General features: G+C 36.0%; 1 protein-coding gene across 7 annotated transcripts in view; it reads right to left on the minus strand.

Moving 5' to 3' along the window:
• MTMR2 (myotubularin related protein 2) overlaps positions 1 to 17,792 on the minus strand; it is a 110,264-nt gene that overhangs the window by 9,238 nt on the left and 83,234 nt on the right. For all 7 annotated transcript variants that reach the window (XM_027087840.1, XM_027087842.1, XM_027087837.1 and 4 more), the window contains 3 exons: positions 8,380 to 8,565; positions 5,032 to 5,238; positions 424 to 516 (listed from right to left, as the gene is read on the minus strand). In XM_027087840.1, coding sequence (XP_026943641.1) covers positions 424 to 516; positions 5,032 to 5,238; positions 8,380 to 8,565 — 486 coding nt within the window. The remainder of the gene's footprint in view (positions 1 to 423; positions 517 to 5,031; positions 5,239 to 8,379; positions 8,566 to 17,792) is intronic.

Here is a 17,792-nt window from a genome sequence, read left to right on the forward strand (position 1 = left end):
TAATTCCCATCTAAATACATTTTTCCATCAAAAGTGCTTAAAACATGATTTCATTTCGCTTGAGTTACCTAGCCTATTTCATTTCTTTACCTCCTTTAGCAATGTACAGATGAGTTTCTGGGTGAATATAAAGCCATTATTTAACACTAATTGTCCAAAACAAAAGAGGAAACCTCTCAGGGGTTATTATCAATGCCATGCATTGAAATGCTAATGGAATCAAATTGTCAACTGTTTAATACTACCTCCAAATAATATCGTTTAACTTAATTCATAATGTAATAATAGGTAATAGTTCTAGTACCTAGAAAACTTACAAGAATTTCCATTTTACATGAAATGTAAGATAATCAGTGATCAAATCCAACTCTGACTGGACAGCTTAAAAGAGAGATGTAAGAATGGATATCCCAGATAAATTACCTGTCTTGTCATTTGCCAGACACAGTCAATAAACTGAAGAAAAACAGGTGATCTGTCTGCATCTGCATGGTTCTTATCTCCATGGCCAAGTCTCTGAAGCAAAGAATGAAATATTATATAAGCTTTGTGGGATTTTTCAGCTTTTACTGAAAGTAATTTTATTTTCCAAGAAAAGTAATATTTGCTCAATATTTTTAAAAATTCAGAATATCTTTTTAAAAGAGCACTGCAAGGAAAACAGAAATTACCATAATCCCACCAAGCAGAAATCTCTATTAACATTTCAATGTGCAAACTGCCAGGTTATTTCCTAACATGAGACACTTGTAACAGGAATTACAACTCAGTTTAATAAACAAAACTCAGATCCTAAAAGGCTGATAATGGAACACAGGAGCAGCCAGAACTCAGAGCCCAGATTTTTCTTCTGCAGATTTTGCCCTGAATATTAACAGTTCCTTGTACACTAGCTTCAGGAAGCACCCTTCTCCTTTAACACCTTGGCCAGTGCATGAAGGGGACCTGTTGCATCTGAGCTCCAGACTGCCTTTCAAAAAGTATCACATTAGCACAAATCTTTGAAAACTTTTAAAAAATGCTTGACATCTCCCCTCAAGCATGCACTCACCTACTTTCTCAATTTTTTTTTCTCCTCTGAAGACTTCTGCCCCCAGTGACTGAGATAAACCTCTACTCTGTACCCAAAAACAGTGATTCTAAAAGTATGGTCCACAGACTTCCGGCAGCAGGGCAGGTCTGTGAGCTCAAAGCTATTTTTATAATATTACTAAGACACGTTTTGCCTTTTTCAATGTGTTGACATTTGCACTAATGGTGTCAAAGTGATGAAGAATAAAAACTTTTGGTACCTTAGTAGGAATCAAGAAGCAAGGCATTGAAATCAATCTATACTAGCAGTTATTATATTCTTCCTTGCCAAACACGTGCAGTAAAAGAAGGAAAAAAAAAAAAAGCCAATCTCTCTTAAGCCAGTTTCCTTGATGAAGCAGTAAAAGTTATTAACTTTATTAAATCTCCCCATCTGAGTACAAAATTTTTAAGTATCCTATTAACAAAATGGGAAATATAATATGCTTCTGCTGCAGACTTAAGTAGGATGGTAGGAAACACGGCTTTTTCATGGAACATCATTTTGACTTGAAAGAACAATATATGAACTATGATTATTAAGACCTGAATATCTTGCAGACATTTTTTTGAAAATGTACAAAAGTGAATGCGTCACTTCAAGGAAAACAATGGACAGTGTTTGTTACCAATGATACAATTCAAGTTTCTGAGTGAAAATTAGACTTGGGGGAAATTTTTATCTGCTACAATGAGTTTGATAATACTTTTCTGATAAAATCAGTAGCGGTATTAACAAATGTGACTATATTATATAATGAAATGCACTAATATTGGAAGGGCTGTGTAAATCAGTAAGCCAGTATTTTCCAAATTACCAACACTTGTTGGTACAATTACCAACACTTGATGTTACAAAATCATGCATGGGTAAGAGATCTATTTATTCAAAGTGCAAGACAGACCAAAGGAATTTAATAGAACAAACAACGAAAAATTCATTGAGTTAGTTTTGGATTCCACATTACAATTAACTGCTAAGAAACTACCATTTGTCGAGTTTTGGCACAGTATCAAAGAAAAATATCCACAATTCCCTGAAAAAAATTAAAATACTCTCTATTTTTCAACCTACATATCTGTGTGTGGTCAGATTTTCCTCATTTCTTCAACCAACAGAACATATTGCAACAGACTGAATGCAGAAGGAGACATGAAATTCAGCTATCTTCTATTAAGCCAGACATTAAAGAAATTTGCAAAAGATGTAGAATAATGCCACTCTTCTCATTAAACTTCTTTACTTGTTTTGGAAAATATAGTTATTTTTCTTTAAAATGTTATTTATGTTAATATATAATAGTACTATGGTTTGAATGTTTGTGTTCCCCCAAAATTCACATGTTGAAATCCTAATGCCCAGTGTGATGGTATTAGGAGCTAACTAGGTCATGAGGGTGGAATCCTCATGAATGGGATTAATGCTCTTATCAAAAGAGACCCCACAAAAAAAAAAAAGAGACCCCACAGAGGCCCCAGCCCTCTTCCACCATTCAAGAACACAGCAAAATGTTGGCAGTCTGCACCCCGGAAAAAGGCCTTCACCAGAAGGCCATGCTGGCACTCTGAACTTGGACTTCCAGCCATCAAAACTGTGAGAAATATAGCTGCCCAAATGGACTAAGAAAACAGATTTATTTCTTTAAATAATATTTAAATTTTTAAAATTTAATTTCTAATATGGTAAATACTGATAGATATAAACAAAGTTCTTTCGGGTCATCAATAATTGTTAAAAAAGGAAAGAGGTCCAGAAATCAAAAAGTTTGAGAATCATTACCCTGTATTAACCATGTGAGCATACCCTCTTGATCAGATGTCCTTTAACTGTCAAATTCTGCTTTCAGATAACAACTAAGGGGGAAAAAATGGAGTAGGTAACCAGATTCAATAATTTAGGAATCCACTGCAACTTCAAACAGTCTGAAATATTTATGATTTTGGTTATATTTATATGAACATGTACGGCTTTGGCTGACTAAAACGTCATTCTTCTTCATTTCTTTTTTTTTTTTTTTTTTGCGGTACGCGGGCCTCCCACCGCTGTGGCCTCTCCCGTTGCGGTGCACAGGCTCCGGACGCGCAGGCTCAGCGGCCATGGCTCACGGGCCCAGCCGCTCTGCGGCACGTGGGATCCTCCCGGACCGGGGCACGAACCCGTGTCCCCTGCATCGGCAGGCGGACTCTCAGCCACTACGCCACCAGGGAAGCCCCATTTTTTTTTTTTTAATGGTCTTTTCATGGTAAGTACGTTTTATAGAGAATTGAAAAACATGAGCTATTTGAATAGATACTCCAGATGACCAATTTTATTTAACAGTTCAAGTTCAAAAGAGCAGACTACCTTTAAATGTCCATTTCTTGCAAGTTTTTTCATAAACACTGCTGGTAGCTACTGGATACTAACGGTTAACATTAGAGACAGCATCTGAGCAAACATATTTCAGAAAGTCTTTCAGCTAATCTAGGAAAATGCTGCCAAAAATCACACTCTCAGGGGCTTCAAGGCCTCTGAACAATATTAACTCTCATCTCCAGATTTTCTAAACCTGCCCCTCCCTCGACTCTACTCCAGCCACTCAGTCCCACCCAGTGTGAGACACTCACACTCACCATTTGCTCACACTGCTCCTCTTTCCTGGGAAAGTATTCCTGCTCCACACTCTCTAAATTCTATGATTACAACTAACACATACCACGGATGGGCATACATGAGAACCAAGGCCTACATGGTAACTGTTCCCAAGTTTGCTGATTCCAAATTTAGAGTTTAGCAGAAACACAGCTAAAAACCACTTGAATGTTTATTTAATTAAAAGCTACATGAATCTAAAGTATGTTGTAACAAAAAGCAAATACAAAAGCACAGTATCCTTTAAAAGGGACATAATAACCCCATTCCTCTATTTTAGGAACTACTACAGTTTTGGGTACCACACTTGTAGAAAGCCATGAGCAAAGTCTAGAGGACAAAGGGGAGGGTGAGGGGATCAGGATGAGAAAAGACTGAAGAAAACGGACATTTTGCCAGAACTGAAGGTTATGACTGACACAGGAAGACAGCTACTTTCAAATATTTGCAGGGCTATCTTATTTGGATTAGTAGTCATATTTGTTCTTCTTATCTCCAAAGGGGAATGTAAGAAAATGAGAAGTAAATTTTAATTCATATGAAGAAAAAGTTTGTAGTAGGTAGACTTTCTTCAGTGAGACTGGACAGCCTCAGGAAGGGACTTGCTGCTTATTTCTGGAGGTGTTAATGAAGAAACCAAACAACCATTTCACGGGGACACCAGAGAAGACATTCCCTGGACTCTGAGGCCCTTCCAACTTTTAGACTTGATACGAATGATAACAACAAAATAAATTTTAAGTCATATACAGGGCACAAAAATTTGTCATTTCCATAAAACTAACTGCAACACTTTCCATACATATGGTCATTAAGGGTAACAGAAAAGCTATTTTATTCCCAACTCTAAATTAAATTATTTTTTCTCTGTTATTTCTTTTAGTCCCAGTCTAAATTGTTTTAGACCCTGATCCTGTGTGAGTAGTGTTACTTTGTAGGGCTACTTTAAATTAAGAATAATAGGCCAGTCTCACGTTTTTTTAAGTCTACAGGAAAAGCTAGAAGCGCCCTGTAGCTCCGTAACAGTCCATGCTGCTCTGAACTATCATTTGAAGGTGGAAGTCACAGAAGGGTATCTCCTATTCCCGATAGAGAGTATGGAAGAGACTGGGTCAGGAGCATGACAAACAGCTAACCCTGGCTCCAGACTGCAGAGCCACATCAGGATAACCCAGTGCTTCCAAAACAAGCTCAAAGTTCTCTTGGGAAGTTTACCCATTAGAACAAAGGATCAGATTTAGATGAATATCTAGTGAGTAAAGGCATGATTTTCACACGCCTTACATGACATGCATATGTGATACAATGAGTCACGGTTCTTTACTCACAAGCTGAAATCGATGTCCAAAGCTTAGCCACTCTTTTTCTACAAGGACTTCAAATCCTCGGATGGTTCGGTAGTATCCATCCAACATGAGCATGGCCAGGGAGGTCAGCTGAGCTGTGCGATCCCAGCCATCACTGCAGTGGACTACCACAGACGTCTTTCCCGACTCTACTTTGTCAGCAATCCTAAGAGCCCCTGCGAGAATAAGCTGCAAACAGATTTTTTTAATTAATTTTTTTAAAAATTAAATGCTTCCTTCTTCATAATTTACTAATAGAATTTTGTTTAGAGATGACTGTCTCAATACCATGTGGAGAAAAAAACATCAGTCCCTTCCCAAAAAGAATTTTTGTGAATGGTAGAAGATACACAAATTTTGCTTTTAAAACTAAAAAAAATCTCATAAATGCAGACTCCTATTAATCTGCACAATGAAATATCCAAACAAAAGGTGCCTTTGAGTTCTAAACAAATCAAAAATATGAGTAAGAGGAAAGAAGGATTAAGAGATCTATTAAAGAGATCTCTATTAAAGAGATCTATTTCTGAGAATCTTCAAATATTCCAACATCATCCATTTAAATAAAAATAATACACCAACTTTAGTCTTACCTGTTGATACTTAACCAAATTAGAATATGAAAGCCATAAAGTTGGATATTTTAAAATATTCTACAGCTTCTATAACACTTATTCTACTGTTTTTATATACATCATATAGCATACAGCAAGCACAGTATAAAACTTCAGAGTAAGCTGCTTTTTTTTCTATCAGTATGAATGGAAAATTCTGATCAGACCAATATATTACCATGTCAATTTAACTGGTATCTAAAATAATTTCAGGTTTTTTTTTTAAATATGCAGAGACTCTGCAAAATAATTTACCTTTCCTGAAGCTGATCTTGAGTTAAAACTAGACAGAATTAGATGTAACCAAAAAAGAAACACAAAGTATGGTATCCTTTAAAATGAACAATATAGCCACATTTTTCTCTGCAATGGCCAAATCATACTTAAAGAACAGCATAATTACACAAACATAGATAAGAATGAAAGAAAAGATATACTAGGCTTAGAGAATCTCATGATGACCTCCTTTTGATTATAACTGTAGGCATATTCTGGAAGTGGGGTACTCTGAAGCAATCTCAATCTTAACTATGCATCAGAGTCATTTGTGAGCACTAAAAAAAACAAAAACAAACACCTGGTCCCCATTCTCCACTAATCCTAACTTACTATTTTAAATAACTTCTACCTAAAATTCAAATGTATATCCAAACTTACACATCACTGACCCAAAGGATTAAAACAGCTGGAGAGTTAAGACTGACAAGAAAGAGTTATCCAAAGTGGTCATCTTCATTGATTCATTGATTCATTCATTCATTCAAAAGATAAACATTTACGGAGTCCCCTACCATGTGGCAGGCACAGCTCCAGGTGTTGGAAACAGAGCAGCAAACAGAACAAAGTGCTGGCTTAACAAAGTTTACATTCTACTTAGGTGAGGCCAGCCAGGTGCAAATAAGGAAAGAAATACACAGTGTGTCAGAGGGCAGTAAGTGAAAAAGCACCATCTAGGTCTAGGGAGTGCTGGCAGAACTGCTATTTTATATGAAGTGGTTGGGAAAGGCATCTTTGAGAAAGTGATATTTGAGCAGAGATTTAAAGAAAGTAAGTGGGTAAGCCTTGCAGATGTGAGGACTGGGGGAGGAGAAAGTGGTCCAGACACAACTGTACCTCTTAAACTTCTAAGGAAACTTATTTCGGTTATAGCCAGATTTTTTTTTTTTTTTTTGGTACGCGGGCCTCTCACTGTGGTGGCCTCTCCCGTTGCAGAGCACAGGCTCCAGACGCGCAGGCTCAGCGGCCATGGCTCACGGGCCTAGCCACTCCGCGGCGTGTGCGATCTTCCCGGACCGGGGCACGAACCCGTGTCCCCTGCATCGACAGGCGGACTCCCAACCACTGCGCCACCAGGGAAGCCCTATAGCCAGATTTTTGGAGAGAATGTTGTACCTGCTAAAAATTGACCTGGAACTTACAGAATGCTGCAATTTACGTTAGTTCTGAATCAAGTCTTATGGTTTTCTACTTATACATCATACAATGTAATAGATGGTCCTGTGACCATTCTCTTTAACAAAAGAGTGTGTATACACTTTGCTACATTCAAGCTTCTATGTTTCTAGAAGAGAAACAGTAATCAAAATAGTCTATAATTGTCATTAGGTCAATTTAGCTTTCAATTCTGTCTTAGTTTTAGAGGTTTTAATGTGAGTACAATCTGCTCCTTCTTCACATGAAAAATCTCATTTCCATTTATTTCATAATATGAATATATGTGGTCATATATATTATAGAAACCTATATTTTGGTAAGGTATCTTACTGAAATTCAGACACTATCTGAAAATATTTGTAACTATATTAACTGAAATAACATTTGGTGCTTCAAACATTATATATATTGGGCTTCCCTGGTGGCGCAGTGGTTGAGAGTCTGCCTGCCAATGCAGGGGACACGGGTTCATGCCCTGGTCCGGGAGGATCCCACATGCTGTGGAGTGGCTAGGCCCGTGAGCCATGGCCACTGAGCCTGCGCGTCCGGAGCCTGTGCTCCGCAACGGGAGAGACTACAACAGTGAGAGGCCCACGTACCGCAAAAAAAAAAAAACATTATATATATTAACATATTAGGCAAGCTAGGGTTCACACGGTAGTCTCCAAATCATTTAGCATTCAAATGGTATCCTTCATTTAACTATTTCACCTCATGTGCCTGACCAGAATGGTTTTCACAAGCCATGCAACAATTATTTATTGAGTGCTTTATTCATATCATATAGTGCTGCCCTGGCTCCTGAGGAGACAAAGAAGAAATATGATTTAGCCTGTCCTACTCTCCATGAATTAGCAATATAAGTTGGGTGACACATAAAAGTAATTAAATCAAGTGCATGGTAACACCTGATTAGCTGGAAAGCAAAAGTAAAGTGAAAAGTTCAGAGAAAATGAAAACGAATGCAATCTGGGAAGACTTCATGGAAGAAATGAAATATTAGCTGGGATCTGAAGGATGGGCGGAATTCAGATAGGATGGGAAAGAGAGGGAACAAAAGAAGTACAACTGAACCAAATGCATAATACAGAAAATTAATTCATTTAGGCACCAAAACTTAAAAGTAGTTCTAATTATCAAAGCAGTTATCAATTTTTTGCTGTTTAAAAAGATACTTTCATCTTGATTTCAATTGTAAGAAAAGAGCCGATATAGACAAAAGGGCAGAGAAAGTCCTTGTTTGATATCCTATGATAGTTTAAAGAAACAATAACATACCCACCTTAATATGCTCTAGCCAGTGAGTAGATTCCAAGTTAGACAACCAGTGGGTCTCCTCAATGTTGGGGTACACAATCTCCTTAAGTTTTCGTAAAGATTCTCTCATAACATGGATATTGTGGATATCTAGAAAAACTAGTTCTGCATTTTGATAGGCATCTTCACTTTCATAACCTCCACCTTTTGCCTGGAAAAAAAAAAGCAAACATCACAGGAAATCATAAATGAATGAACATCCATTGTATGTTGACATCCCCAAGAATGCCACAAAATATCCAATAGAATCAAATATGATACACATTACTGATGGTAGGAAAACTCCACAGGAAAATGTGGTTGGCTCAAGGCAACTTAACACAACCACGCTCTATCACATGTTCTTCATAAAACAAGAATATACTCTCACCCTGACTTCCTTTTGTTAAAATTATATGTGATAACATAAATGAAGGTAAAATTTCCCTATCCATATTTCAAGTCCTACTCAAACATAATTTCATAAAGAAGACTGAAGTCACCAGACCAGCAAGCTCCATGTGCAGGGACTACTTTACCCCTGGCCCATGCTTCTTCACCTCCCTTCCTCTTCACCTTTTAATCTTAATATTTGCAAAGTGCTTTGCAATCATAATGACTGGCTTCTATTATAACCACACAACTACTATTAAACAAAAAGACTGAACAAGTATAAAAGCACAGAGTATTACCGTATAATACTATCACTATTTTCAAAGATGTAAATCTACAAGTACAGAACAAAATGAGAAATATTTGGTGTTCACAATAAGCTATGGCTGAAGAACTAAATTTTTCTGGATTGAATCTTTCTCTATTTTAAGAAAAAAATATTCTCCTACCTTATGTATAAAATATGCATCCTGTCTTATGGATAAAATCATGCTTCTTAGAGCACTAATGGAAAAAAAATTAGGAAGATACAGGAACAGCCACTGTAGTTATACAAAATTAAGAGATTACACCTTTGAAAACAACAAAACTCACCTCTTAACCAACAACAAATTACCAAAGGAAGTTCAAGTTTCCTTTCTGACACTGATAGTCTGGGAAATAGTTCGGAGTTAAGAATGGTACAGGTACAAAATTAACAGTGTTTCATTAGGTACCTGTTAACATGGATTACTTCTGGAAAGTGGGATAGGACAGGCAAGGGGTAAAGGGACGTTCAAATTTGTTGCAACAAATCCTAGAAACATGGCAGTAGTAGCAACTACACAGAACCTGTCACAAAAACACACAGAATGAAAATGCTCTGGAATCAGATAGTTATACAACTTTATGAATATAATAAAAACACTGAAATACATACTTTACAAGAGTGCATTTTATGGCGTGTGAATTATATTTCAATATAACTGATATTTTAAAAAATAGAGCAACTAGATAGTAAAATCAAAAACACACAAAAATCATTCAAGACAGAACTGGAGGACAAAGCATTCCATCAAACCCCAAAACCAGCAACAGTCACAAGATCTAGATGCTGTCGGCAAATGTGTGAAGGAACAAATGGATATAAGATGGAGTGGAGAACGAGAGACTCACAAGAGAGTCTTATAATTTGTAGTGTTTGTTCTGTTTCCTTGTTTTAGCTTTCTTCCTCCAGAACTACAGAGAAGAACAACAGATCAATCTAAGAAGTACCACGGAAACCAGGAAGGGTTCTGCCCAGTCTAACAGCCGAGTTATTAGAGAAACTCAGAAATGAAATGAGACTTGGGAACAAATTAGAAATAAAAGAAAAAAAAATCAGAAATAAAGACTAAATTAGAAGAAACTCAAGAGCAAATAAACACAATGGATATTAAATTAAAAGAAATAGACAGTGAAAAGCAAAATATAAAACCAAAACAGGAATAGAAAGCATAAAAAGGATTCAAGAGAAAGTGGCAAATGATGAAGATAGGCAAAGAAGAGCCAGCACAGGAATAACAGGAGTCCAGAAGAAGCAAGCCATACATGGAAATGAAACAAATACTAAGAACTATGATTAAAGAAAAAATTCATGAAATTTTTAAATTGGAAATTACCAATTAAAATAGCATACACGTATACTTGATAATATAGACCCAGAACACAAAACATGAAGACATATTCTGGCAAAATAACTGGACTTCAAAGAAAAAGAAAAAACAAAATCTTTCACAAATCAAGTAAAAAAAGTGACTTAGAAGGAAAGGAAATTTAGTTTATCATCAGACTTTGAAACTTTATGCCAAAAAAAACGCAACATATTTAAGACATTCAATAAAATCAAATGTAAGCCAAGAATTTTATGCCCAACAAAACTAACTCGAATATAAAGGACATAAAGCTGCTATCAGCATACAAATACTCAGAATATAGTTCTTATGAGCCTTGCTGAAACATTTACAAGAGAACAACTCCAGACAAAAGAAAAAGACCAGAAAGACATCCATATAAGAATTGGTTATTGGCACAAAATATTTAGCTACTTGTAGAAGTCAGGGGTAAAAGGCAAAAAGTATGTGTACAAAAGGGAGACTATGTAAAGTCTACACATGCTCTGATGACATAAATATAATACAATTCATTTTAAAATGGGAGCAAATGGAAAAAAATTTAACTTTTCAGTAAACGTACTGGTGATGATACTATTAATACTGTTATTCTAAGACCATGGTGGGATAAAGCAAATGAGTAATTATGTAGCATACTAATGTTATTATCCCCTCTGTCTTTGAGAATCGGGATTTCTGGTGTGGAAGGAAGAAGATACACATGTAACTTAGAAGAAGTTATGTAAAAACTCTAGTACTGAATTTAAATTGAAAGCACCAGTATGAACTCATGAGGTATAATACTTTATCTTTAAAAACATATGTCTCCTAGCTCTATCCACTGAAAAGACTTAGAAATTAGACCAACCCAGCAAATAATTATCCTTAGCACCCAGATTATGGTTTGAAATACCACTTCCTACTAACAGAAACCAGAACTTCTTAGAGAAATGGTTATTCTAAGCCTGTGGCAGGAAACATACAAGATTTCCTGATGAGTCTGGTATACCTTGTCATACCAGATAGCAAAGATTACTATGGTTATGTCAAAAGAACTCAGGAGGTAACTTGAAAAGTGCCCCTCAGACCAAAGGTGGGAATTTTTTTTTTTCAAAAATACCATCTGCAAAAAAAAAAAAAAAAAAAAAATACCATCTGCAATGAATTAGAAATTGTTGACTACATATAAATACATGCATTCATAATAGCACTTAAAAAAATTAGTCACCCTCATGGGATGGTAAGGAGTAAATTCATTTTTGGGAAAACTGATAAATAAGGAAAAAGAATCAAGCATTTATCCTGGCTTTCTTATATGAACTGAACTGCTGGTTAACCAAAATTTAGATAAGAGAAAGTGTTTCTTTACAGAAAGAGTTCAACTAAGCTGAAAAGGAAATCATGAAATCAGAATATCACCATTTGGCAACCCCAGTGAATTAACACATCTCGGTACAGAGCATGAACAGCTGCTGATATCCCAAAAAGAAGAATCAGCCACAAATTATGTGCCTCCTGATATATCCCCTATAGCCTTGCCAAAGGAGTTGAACCTGAATCTGAATAAACCTCTGAATTCATGTGAAGGAAATTCAGAGAACAGAAGAAAGTTGAACCATACCATAATACAATCGGCAAAACCTGGACTGTGGAAAACTCTACAATAAAATGTATTGGAGTGAAGGAGGGAGGGAAGGAGAAAGGAAGGGCAAGGGGAAGACTATAGATGAAGAGAGACTTAAAAGACATATCAAATACAATACTTGAAAAGGCAAGGCTAAGAGTCTAGAGATGTATACACTTCAGTAATAAAAGTATAAAGTAATGTAAGAAGACTACTATAAAAGTTAGGATAGTGGTTACTTTTAGCAGGGGTAGAAGGTAAATTTAATTGCTGTAGGGCACACATGGAAGACTTAGTGGCTAGTACAGTTTTAATTCTTGATACGGCTCATGGTGCAAAAGCAGTTGTCATATTCACACTGACAAAGCTATAAAAAATGTTCTTACTACAAAGGTAAAAAAATACTTGTTGCAATAAGGATATATACTTTTGCAAATTTTAAAAGGGAGATGGTGGGGATATTGGGTGAAGGCAGTAAAAAAGGGCAAACTTCCAGTTAAAAGATAAGTAAGTAGTGGTGATGTAATGCACAACATGATGACTATAGTCAACGATACTATATTGTATATTTGAAAGTTGCTAAGAGAGTAGACTTTGAAAATTCACAAGGAAAAAAAAATGTAACTGCGTGAGGTGATGGATGTTAACTAAACTTAGGGGGCGGTGATCATTTCACAATATATGCATATATCAAATCATTATGTTGTACACCTTAAACATACACACTTTTCTATGTCAATTATATCTCAATAAAATGGCAGGAAAAAACTATATCAAACTGGTAAACTAACCTTCCCGAAGAATGCTGGCAATATGTAACAAAACTTTTAAAAATATGCATACTTTAAACTATGATATAGTAATGGTATATCTACAAAACTATTTTATGGAAATAAAGATGCCAACGAAAGATACTTATTTTAGCTATATTTAAAATACTAAATACTTAAAGACCTAATATTAGAAGAATGATTAACTGCACAATGATATAGCTGTATGATGAGTACTATTGAAGTTATTTCAGGGATATTTCATGAAAAGAAATAATTCATATAGAGAGGAAAAACAATGAAATATAACAATACATAAATGCACAGAACAGTGGGAGAAAATATATCAAAGATTAGTGATTATAAGTGATTTTTATTTCTTTGCTTTGTCTATGCTTTCCTAGATTTTTGTTGTCTATCACATATCAGAAGAATGTCCCAACAGATAAAATATATCAGAGTCTTTTAAAAAAAGAGATTTCTGTAGTGAAATATGCATGGGAATGACTTAAAAAATAAGATGACACCAAGACAAATATTAATCAAACTATCAAAAACTAAATACAAGAAAAAATATTAAAAGCAGCAAGGGAAAAACAACAAATAACATACAAGGGAATCCCCATAAGGTTAACGGCTGATCCTTTGCAGAAACTTTGCAAGCCAAAAGGGAGTGGCAGGACATATTTAAAGTGATGAAAGGGAAAAACCTACAACTAAGATTCTCTACCCAGCAAGGATCTCATTCAGATTCGATGGAGAAATTAAAACTTTTCCAGACAAGCAAAAGCTAAAAGAACTGAGCACCACCAAACCAGCTTTACAACAAATGCTAAAGGAACTTCTCTACACAGGAAACACAAGAGAAGGAAAGACCTACAATAACAAACCCAAAACAATTAAGAAAATGGTAATAGGAACATACATATCGGTAATTACCTTAAAAGTAAATGGATTAAATACAGACTGAAAGTGAGGGGATGGAAAAAGATATTCCATGCAAATGGAAATCAAAAGAAAGCTGGAGTAGCAATTTTCATACTGGACAAAATAGACTTTAAAATAAAGACTATTACAAGAGACGAAGAAGGACACTACATAATGATCAAGGGATCAGCCCAAGAAGAAGATATAACATTTGTAAATATTTATGCATCCAACACAGGAGCACCTCAATATGTAAGGCAAATGCTAACAGCCATAAAAGGGGAAATCGACAGTAACACAATCATAGTAGGGGACTTTAACACCCCACTTTCACCAGTGGACATATCATCCAAAATGAAAATAAATAAGGAAACACAAGCTTTAAATGATACATTAAACAAGATGGACTTAATTGATATTTATAGGACATTCCATCCAAAAACAACAGAATACACTTTCTTCTCAAGTGATCATAGAACATTCTCCAGGATAGATCACATCTTGGGTCACAAGTCAAACCTTGGTAAATTTAAGAAAACTGAAATTGTATCAGGTATCTTTTCCGACCACAATACTATGAGACAAGATATCAATTACAGGAAAAGATCTGTAAAAAAATACAAACACATGGATGCTAAATAATACACTACTTAATAATGAAGTGATCACTGAAGAAATCAAAGAGGAAATCAAAAAATACCTAGAAATGAATGACAATGAAAACACGATGACCCAAAACCTTTGGGATGCAGCAAAAGCAGTTCCAAGAGGGAAGTTTATCACAATACAATCCTACCTCAAGTAACAAGAAAAATCTCAAATAAACAACCTAACCTTACACCTAAAGCAATTAGAGAAAGAAGAACAAAAAACCCCCAAAGATAGCAGAAGGAAAGAAATCATAAAGATCAGATCAGAAATAAATGAAAAAGAAATGAAGGAAATGATAGCAAAGATCACTAAAACTAAAAGCTGTTTCTTTGAGAAGATAAACAAAACTGATAAACCATTAGCTAGACATCAAGAAAAAAAGGGAGAAGACTCAAGTCAACAGCATTAGAAATGAAAAAGGAGAAGTAACAACTAACACTGCTGAAATACAAAGGATCATGAGAGATTACTACAAGCAACTGTATGCCAATAAAATGGACAACCTGGAAGAAACAGACACATTCTTAGAAAAGCACAACCTTAAAAGACTGAACCAGGAAGAAATAGAAAATATGAACAGACCAAATCACAAGCACTGAAATTGAGACTGTGATTAAAAATCTTCCAACAAACAACAGCCCAGGACCAGATGGCTTCACAGGCGAATTCTATCAAACATTTAAAGAAGAGCTAACACCTATCATTCTCAAACTCTTTCAAAATATAGGAGAGGGAGGAACACTCCCAAACTCATTCTACAAGGCCACCAGCACCCTGATACCAAAACCAGACGAAGATGTCACAAAGAAAGAAAACTACAGGCCACCATCACTGATAAACACAGATGCAAAAATCCTCAACAAACTACTAGCAAACAGAATCCAACAGCACATTAAAAGGATCATACAACATGATCAAGTGAGGTTTATCCCAGGAATGCAAGGATTCTTCAATATACGCAAATCAATCAATGTGATAAACCATATTAACAAACTGAAGGAGAGAAACTATATGATCATCTCAGTAGATGCAGAAAAAGCTTTCGACAAACCTCAACACCCATTTACAATAAAAACCCTCCAGAAAGTAGGCATAGCAGGAACTTACCTCAACATAATAAAGGCCATATATGACAAACCCACAGCCAACATCATTCTCAATGGTGAAAAACTGAAACCATTTCCTCTAAGATCAGGAAAAAAACAAGGTTGTCTGCTCTCACCATCATTATTCAACATAGTTTTGGAAGTTTTAGCCACAGCAATCAGAGAAGAAAAAGAAATAAAAGGAACCCAAATTGGAAAAGAAGAAGTAAAGCTGTCACTGTTTTCAGATGACATGAGAATACACAGAGAATCCTAAAGATGCTACCAGAGAACTACTAGAGGTAATCAATGAATTTGGTCAAGTAGCAGGATACAAAATTAATGCACAGAAATCTCTTGCATTCCTATACACTAATGATAAAAAAATCTGTAAGAGAAATTACGGAAACACTCCTATTTACCGCTGCAACAAAAAGAATAAAATACCTCGGAATAAACCTACTTAAGGAGACAAAAGACCTGTATGCAGAAAACTATAAGACACTGATGAAAGAAATTAAAGATGATACAAACAGATGGAGAGATATACCATGTTCTTGGATTGGAAGAATCAACATTGTGAAAATGACTATACTACCCAGAGGAATCTAAAGATTCAATGCAATCCCTGTGAAACTACCAATGGCATTTTTCACAGAACTAGAACAAAAAATTTCACAGTTTGTATGGAAATACAAAAGACCTGGAACAGCCAAAGCAATCTTCAGAAAGAAAAACGGAGCTGGAGGAATCAGGCTCCCAGACTTCAGACTACACTACAAAGCTACAGTAATCAAGATAGTATGGTACTGGCACAAAAACAGAAATACAGATCAATGGAATAGAAGAGAAAGTCCAGAGATAAACCCACACACATATGGTGACCGTACTTTTTTGGCTCAGCGGCCATGGTTCACGGGCCCAGCCACTCCACGGAATGTGGGATTTTCCCGGACCAGGGGCATGAACCCGTGCCCCTTGCATCAGCAGGTGAACTCTCAACCTTTGCGCCACCAGGGAAGCCCTGGTGACCGTACTTTTGATAAAGGAGGCAAGAATATACAATGGAGAAAAGACAGACTCTTCAATAAGTGGTGATGGGAAAACTGGAAATCTACATGTAAAAGAATGAAATTAGAACACTCCCTTACACCATACACAAAAATAACTCAAAATGGATTAAAGACCTAAATGTAAGGCCAGACACTATCAAACTCTTAGAGGAAAACTCTTTTGTACGCAGAACACTCTTTCACATAAATCATAGCAAGATCCTTTTTGACCCACCTCCTAGAGAAATGGAAATAAAAACAAAAATAAACAAATGGGACCTAATGAAACTTAAAAGCTTTTTGCACAGCAAAGGAAACCATAAATAAGATGAAAAGTCAACCCTTAGAATGGGAGAAAATACTTGCAAATGAAGCAACTGACAAAGGATTAATCTCCAAAATTTACAAGAAGCTCATGCAGCTCAATATCAAAAACACAAACAACCCAATCCAAAAATGGGCAGAAGACCTAAATAGACATTTCTCCAAAGAAGATATACAGATTGCCACCAAACACATGAAAGGATGCTCAACATCACTAATCATTTTAGAGAAATACAAATCAAAACTACGATGAGGTATCACCTCACACCAGTCAGAATGGCCATCATCAAAAAATCTACAAACAATAAATGCTGGAGAGGGTGTGGAGAAAAGGGAACCCTCTTGCACTGTTGGTGGGAATGTAAATTGATACAGCCAGTATATACGGAGAATAGTATGGAGGTTCCTTATAAAGCTAAAAATAGAACTACCATACCACCCAGCAATCCCATTACCGGGCATATATGCTGAGAAAACCGTAATTCAAAATGAGTCATGTACCACAATGTTCATTGCAGTTCTATTTACAATAGCCAGGACATGGAAGCAACCTAGCTGTCCATCAACAGATGAATGGATAAAGAAGATGTGGCACATATATACAATGGAATATTCCTCAGCCATAAAAAGAAACGAAATTGAACTATTTGTAGTGAGGTGGATGGACCTAGAGTCTGTCATACAGAGTGAAGTAAGTCAGAAAGAGAAAAACAAAACCATATGCTAACACATATATATGGAATCTAAAAGAAAAAAAAAAAAGATTCTGAAGAACCTAGGGGCAGGACAGGAATAAAGATGCAGATGTAGAGAATGGACTTGAGGACATGGGGAGGGGAAAGGGTAAGCTGGGATGAAGTGATAGAGTGGCATGGACAGATATACACTACCAAACGTAAAATAGCTAGCTAGTGGGAAGCAGCTGCTATGCAGCTGCTTCCC

Source organism: Aethalodelphis obliquidens, unplaced genomic scaffold, assembly GCF_003676395.1.
Source record: "Aethalodelphis obliquidens isolate GAN/ISIS:26980383/991018 unplaced genomic scaffold, ASM367639v1 scaffold60, whole genome shotgun sequence".
Taxonomy (NCBI): Eukaryota; Metazoa; Chordata; class Mammalia; order Artiodactyla; family Delphinidae; genus Aethalodelphis; species Aethalodelphis obliquidens.